The following is a 7,553-nucleotide window of genomic DNA, read 5'->3' on the forward strand; positions in this document are numbered from 1 at the left end:
AGAACTACTGAGTGGGCCAATTGGTTAGATATTTGCCTACTCGATGCAAGTAGGAGGTAAGCATTATACTCCCACTACCTAAGTTGTGGCCTACGGCCAAGATTCTAACAAACTTAAAAAAACTACAGAAATAATTAATTAGGGTCTTACTAAACTGAAAAGATACATATTGATTTCCTGTTCATCTTGCACCATGTAGAGCAACTACGTGAAAGTTCATAGCCCACATATGCTTGGTATTATTATTTTCATCAACCACAGTAAGCATGTCATGCAGAAATTTTCTAAGTTCAATTGATAACACAAAGTATAGGAGTGGATGATGCAATTAGTACATAAAGCTTTTGTGCTGGTATGAGTAATGAAACAACACAAAAAAACCAGATCGATCATGAGTTTCCTTTATGGAGAATATTTATTTATTTTGAGCGATGGTACATAAACATGTGCCTATACACCACGTTAGGTTGGAGGCTTGTACGCCCTGCAGGTTGCACTGAAAATATAAGGTGTGTACCGAGGTTTCTAGTTACATTTCGACAGTGTAACAACAACATGACGTTACTTTAGCAACAGTAGCCTTCATATTGAGAATTATTCCAGAAGGGAAGCGGATTTAACATGGAGAGTTCTATCAAAATGAAAAAAGCACCTTGGTGCATTTTAAGTAGGAAAACATATCAAATGAACTGCCACGCAAACAATAAGATGCACATGTCACCGGTGGAAAAAAAATGGCCATATGCATGACAATTCAACAATGTAGCGTCACGTGCAATTAGAGGTTTTTCAGTTCCCATCAAAATCAGTCTCGCAGCATTGTTATTACGGAACCATTATCTTAATTAGTGTTAAGGGCTGGGATCTCTGTCATCAGGCAAAAAGAAAGAAAGAAAACATGTTGGCCATTCATTCCACATACACATAGCATGCATATCATCCCCACAGCTGCTAATCAGTTTTACCCAAAAATGGTGCAGAAACTACTGTAGATGTTCACTGTATTTCATGTACTATGTGGTTAGTAAAGTATGGGGTATATATAGTCCGCAGATGCAAGTCAGCTGCGCATCGCTGACGCGCGCTGTCAGCAGCAACGCATCTGCATCTCGGTATGATAGTTGGTGGGTTTGCAGGCAAAGTACAGGCGCATTTACATGAATGTGCATTAAAGGGAAGCAGGCAGCTCAAGATATGTAGTCCGTTCGTACACCGCACAGCAAGCTTAACTCATGGGCGCTGCGCCAGCTCTTGTACGAACCAACGTGTCCAGGTACCAAAAGCAGGCGAGGATCATGCTGGCAAAAATATATCCAATGGTACTATGTACTACTTGTCATAAAAATGGATGCATCTACAACTAAAATACGTCTAGATACATTCATTTTTTGGACGAGTAATTCCGAACGGAGGGAGTACTAATTAAGGGAAAATTATTTTGTGCTACGCAACAAACTGTGTCGTCCTATGATTTACTGTAGTATTTGTTTGATGTGCTCACAAACAGTTCATAGCCGAGGGTGATTTGTGAAGATTTCCCCATTTTTTATGGTTGTTGGAGTCGTAATAACAAGATCGATTACTAGATTGGGACAGAAGAAAATCAAGACACGGCGGTGCTGGCCAGCGCGAGTGACTTTTGCAGCAAAGAAACAATGCGCAGAGGTGGACATGTCTGCGAAAACAACTGCTAAAAACAGCAAAGGAATCTGTAATTAATCATTTGAGTATATACCATGTAATAGAAATGTGTTGTAATTATTTGCGGGTTTTTATTTTCTTGCCTAACCCTAGAATAGTGGTTTAATTATCCAAGATCGGCCGCCGATCTGGCCTGCGGGCATCCAGATAAACGATCCAACTCGAAGGGAAAAAGAACTGTAGAAGTTCTTGAGGGATGGTGGTACTGGCTAGTGGGCACATGTGTATTTCATGTGTACGGACAGTGGGTGCCCTTGTGATGAGTATAGCAAAAGGATTAAATCTAGAGGCGGAAATCAAGCGGGGGGAAGGAAGGGGGCCGGACGTACTCTGGCGCGGAGGCGTACTCGTAGAGGCGGCCGCGGGGGGAGAAGACGATGAGGGCGACCTCGGCGTCGCAGAGGACGCCCAGCTCGAAGGCCTTCTTGAGCAGCCCGCTGCGGCGCTTGGAGAAGGTGACCTGCCGGCTGGTGGCGTCCTCGATCCGCCGCATCTCGCGCCGGCCCCTCTTCCCGCCGCCCTTCTTCTTCTTCGCCGCCGCCGCCGCCACGATCTGCTGCTCGCCTCCCTCGGCCGCCACCGCCGCCGCCGCCGGCGACGACGGCGCCATGGATCGACGGGCGGATGGGTGGATCTAGGAGGAGGAGCAGAGCGGCGGGCGGGCGGGATTAATCTGGTGGAGGGAGGGAGGGAGGAGACGGATGTGTTCTCCGGGGAGGCAAAAGGGGGAGGGGTATTTTGTTACTCAGAAAGGAAAGGTTCCGAGGACGGGGAAGGCCCCACAAATGGCAACGCCTGGTTGGGCCGGATGGCACCTCCACGTACCACTCCTCCACATGGAATGGCATCCCTCCCTCTCCCCCTTCCCGATTGGCCACACCCTCGCTCTTGAGTCTTGACTCTTCCTCCTCCTGCTCTTGCTTTTCCCCACCCCACCCCAGCTGCTGCCTCATTGGGTTCCACCAAAGTGGAAACTGCTGCCCCCATGTGAATTGCTTAATACGGTTTTATTTTATTTATTTTCTACAAGCATGCGCATCATCGTCCCATAATGTGTGTCAAAAAGTGTTTTACATCACGGGACAGAGGGGGTACATTCTTAAGAAGATCAGGTTGAGTTTATTTAGGGGAGGTTGGATTAGGTTATTGTGCGATCCTAATCAATGTCTGACATGACCGATGGGCACCGCGAAGGGCGGCCACGCGGGGACCGGTATAAAAGTCGGTTGCAACAGAGAGTCGCACGCAGATGACCGTAGAGGCGCGCATACATACATACATCTCAGTGGTTGCGGGAATATCACGCCGGGTATTGTTATTTTTTAAGATTCGTGTGGTCCTGATAACTTGAGAGTGAAAACCATTCCCAAGATTCGGCACATGCATTTTTTCTCAACCGATTACTTATTCTCTCCTTTTAGTTTTTCTACAAGCAAGGCCAGAATGGTTGGTCCAGTTACTAGTTATACCAGGAGCCGCGGCCCAACCAACCCAAAATAGATAAGTTGTTTTCGTAGAGCAAGAGCCCGCTTTATAAAGCCAGCCTGAGCGACCCACATCCAGGGGCGTAGACAGGTCCCAGGCCACCCTGGCCTTGGCCCGGGGCATGAGGGTAAAACCCAGGCTTGTTTATTGCTGTTGTGTGTATTGTAGCACACTCTGTAGCCACAGTGCCCTGAAGCTGGCCTGAGGTACGCCGATATCCTAGCTACGCTACTGCCCACATCTGTACTTGGCCTACCCCGGTTGTTGGACCCAACCAAACTATTCAGAAAGGTATGTTGATAGTGGCTCTTCTTTAGCTCTCTGAGAGTTATTTCTTCTGTCAATCTATTTAAGAACATGATAGTGAATTGTGCTCCCGTGTGACTTCGGTCACAAGCTCAACGAGGATCATGCCATAAACGTCAAGCCAGGTTATCTTTACATTGGTGCACACATAGGCAAAGACAAATCAAGGCCGACAGTAGGCCCTGGTCCGCCTTCAGTTACTGTAACACCATAGCTACATCATAAAGGAATTGGGCCTCACATCCCGGGCTTAGGCCCTAGGGGTCTGCCAACATATGCAGGCCATCATGGTCAAACGAGTGGTACAAAGCTAGGCCGCGATGTAAGGCTCGGCTTTGCAAGCTCATCCGTTATATTTTCCATGGAATGATTGGCCGCATTGCAAGGATAGAACAAAATCTAACTATGTAGTGCCCTGTGTTTCTTTGGGTACGCTAGAGCAAGGAGAAAGCCGAAAAAAATTAATAACGTACTACACTATGAACACATACACATATAAATTCAATTGAAAAAACATTTTCTATTAGTGTACGGAGTTACTACCTCTCTGTCCCAGAATATAAGATGTTTTTGCAGCAAAAACGTCTTATATTTTGAAACAGAGGTGTGATATATAATATAACCGTACCCTAGGTACGCATATACATATAGTACAAGCTTGGGCCAATCAATATTTCCCGTTGTAGCAAGGTATGCATGCAAAGGCATGTGACTAAAATAATGCCGTACTATATAGAAAACGAAATTGTCCATGCATGGACGCCAAGCGCCAACAGGATGCATAGGTCACCCGGTTGTACACACATTACGTACTAAAATAATACTATTTTTATCTCAACAAACTAATATTGTTTGTGGATGCTCTGGATGTCAAAAATATATTCCGTGGATGCTATTCCGATTGCCGATTTTTATTGGAGCCTAGCGTACTTTAGTTTGGCAAGTTCGTCTATCCCGTTATAGGTTACTAAAATCGTGATAGACCAGAAGACTTTGTACAAAAAAGGGTTAGTAGCAACTAGCAAGAGCATCTACAGCCGAATGCCTCAAACCCGCCTCAAATGTTTGAGCGGACGACCCGTTCATGAAATTTTGACCCAAACAGGTGCCTCAAATGTACGGACTGACCTGTACCCTTCATATCCAGCTAAAAAACGAGGCTGATATGGGGCCCGGGTGTGTCCGCCACATCGGACCTGGCCAACCGCTGGCTCACCGACCCCACATATATTCCTCCTCATCCGCTTGTCGGATCAAACCCTAGCCACTTCACTCCACCCCCACCCCTCACTCTCCTTCGCCACCCAAACTCACCTCCGGTGATATCTGGGATGGCGGGCAGCGGATCAGACTCCGACCAGTCCGGATCCGTCGACTGGGGTGTCATCCCGTGCGGGTTGGAGGAGGCAATGGCTATCCGCATCGCACTCCGCCGTTCTCGGCAGGGCAGCGTCCAACCGACAACAGGATCTGTCCGGCGCGTCTCCATAACGTCGGCTCAACAGGCGCTCGGATCCTCTGGGGCTGGATCATCGCGGTCCCGACAACCTTCAAATCTCTCCCTCCCCGTCTCCGGTCGGGTAGAGTATGAGTCCCATCGGGACCGGAGTGGTTGCTGTGGGAAGGAGAGGATAAGGGCCGCCAAGGCCCGAGTCGCTGCAGACATGGCGGTGGCGGAGGTGGCTGATGCGGCGTCGCGGGCAGCCGCAGAGGAGGAAGCCATCCGCGCCCGCATTGGGAAGAAGCGGCAGTGGAGGAACACACGCGCCTCGCCCAAGAGCAGAATCGGGCGGTCCATGCCATGACCGGACTGCCATCGAACGAGGAGGAGGACAGCGACAGCGAGGACAACTCCAATGACGAGCAGATCTGACTCGATTCGTATTGCATCTTTGATTGGTACTTTCGCGACAAGGACGGCAAGGGCACGGGCACGAGCAAGGGCTGCCCTAGACGATCTTCTCCACCATAGCCAAACATGCCAATTTTTGGTAGTCTAATGGCATGTTTAGTGATGTAGTAGTCGGATGATGTGTGTAATGCATCGACGTAGTTGGATGAGTCTGTATGGATTTGAGGTATGGTAATTGAGGTGTCTGGCTGTGAGAAGGCAAATTTGAGGCTTGGTCGGTCAATGTCCGCGGACGCCCCCGTGCGCGTCCGCGGGCGTTTGAGGGGTTGGATTTTTGCCAAGTTTGGCTTTAGATGCTCTAATAATCCCTCAAAGCGAACCAACCTGTGGTTTGGGTTAGAAGGATAGTGACATCCTCAGCCCATCAGAATTTAAATCCTAGACTTGACATTGGTGCTCGCTTATTTCAAGATTTATTCCCGTCTTCTTGGCGATGTCCGTTCAGTGGAGGAGACATTTCCGTCGACTACGAGGCGCCTATGATGATTTCTTCAATCTCTAAGATGCCCATATGGGTAGAGTGTGCGTGCGCCGTGGTGAGCGTATGCTTGTGTTTATGCGAATTACTTTGATTGTGAACGTGTTTAAGAAAAATCCCTTGAAAGAAGTTAGGAAAATATAGGAATACGCTAACAACAAACTTAAACAAGGAGGCCATCACTGTAACTAACCATTGCATGCCCACCACATAAATAGAAATGAAATTTACTTCCAGTGTGTGTTTTTTGAAATGGATTTATTACTTCCGGTGCTGATTTACTCGCCTGGCCCACCCTTTGGATTGGAGGGACGCCTGCCTGCAGCTAAAACTGAAGCAAGACGCCTCAAAAGAATCAGGCTGCACTAGTAATAATAATAATAATAACCAGTTGAGTTCATGTGCGCAGTTGGCTGCAGCCTCCTCAAAAGACAGGCATAAAAAAAGAATACGTTGCGTCGTCCGCCTCTGCCGTCGCTCTCCGACGAGCATCCGTCCATCAGCGGGCAGTCGTCCGGTAGTTTACTCCGCCCCAGATCGGGAAACCTGCGTCCGCCCATTCGCGGCGCCCAAGGGGCCACCGGGCCGGTCCGGTCACCCGCGACGGCGACGGCCGCTTTCTTTTCTCCACGTGTCGACCGGCGATTGCCGGCGGCCCGGGTCCGTACGGCGGGGCGCGTGGGGGTCGTACGGAGGAGCGAACCCTCGGTCGACACGTGCGGGCGCGGGAGGGACTGCGGGAAGGACCACCACGAGCGCGGCAGGACAGGCAGATTCCAAGTGGGCTAGCTAGCGCGCGGCCCGATCCACGTCCGGTGGTGGTCCGGTCCACTAAACTATCCGGAAAATAAAGAGGGAGAGAGAGAGGGCGGGGCCGCTTTCTCCCTTGTGCCAGTCAGCGGGCAGAGTGCAGATCGCTGTGCGAGCGCATGCACCGCGTCGGTAGATGCCTTCCTATAATTCTGAAGAACAGCTGCCTTTCCTTGCATGCAGAATATACGTACTAGTCCTTTTTTTTAGGTGAAGATTTTTTTGAGGTTTTTTTAGGGTTTTTTAGACAATGAGGGATTTTTAGGTGAAGATTAACACGGAGTACTTTTTGTTTTTGAGAGAACACACGGAGTACTCAATATTATAATAACCTGGGCATAGGCAACCCGGCCCAAAAAATCCATGCCTGGATTGGCCCTCAATCTGCAGCCCAAAGCAAAAATCAGGCCAGGCTTGGTCTCCAAGTTCAGCCCCAAAGTACGCCAGCCCAGTCCAAGACACACTAGGTATTAAAGTCTTCATGTCAAAACTAGACTATTTCTTTGAATCATATAAAACTTCATGTGTCCATGCTATAAAGAAAAGAAATGTGATGAACATGTTAGGCAGCATTCACTACTAGAAAAAGGCCTGTTCAGTGGCGCACATATTTTTGCCATTAATGGCGCACTATAGGTGCGCCACTATTACCACGCCACTAGTAACAAATACTAATGGCGCACCTATAGTGCGTCATTACTATGCCTAGAAGTGTGCCATTACAATCTGACTTAGTAATGGTGCACCACATAGAAGTGCGCCATTACTAACAAATTTTTTTCAATAAAATTTTCAGAATTTTGTTTTCCGTTTTTTCTTAATCTCAGGTCACTATGGCTTAATCTCGAGTCAATATACTTA

General features: G+C 48.3%; 1 protein-coding gene across 1 annotated transcript in view; it reads right to left on the reverse strand.

Moving 5' to 3' along the window:
- LOC100037557 (MADS-box protein SOC1) overlaps positions 1-2,563 on the reverse strand; it is an 8,643-nt gene extending 6,080 nt beyond the window's left edge. The window contains exon 1 of the mRNA XM_044554467.1: positions 2,031-2,563. Within this exon, the coding sequence (XP_044410402.1) occupies positions 2,031-2,311 (281 nt within the window). The 5' untranslated portion in view covers positions 2,312-2,563. The remainder of the gene's footprint in view (positions 1-2,030) is intronic.
- Between the last annotated feature and the right edge of the window lie 4,990 nt (positions 2,564-7,553).

The sequence above is a fragment of the Triticum aestivum genome, chromosome 6B (assembly GCF_018294505.1).
Source record: "Triticum aestivum cultivar Chinese Spring chromosome 6B, IWGSC CS RefSeq v2.1, whole genome shotgun sequence".
In the NCBI taxonomy this organism is placed as follows: domain Eukaryota; kingdom Viridiplantae; phylum Streptophyta; class Magnoliopsida; order Poales; family Poaceae; genus Triticum; species Triticum aestivum.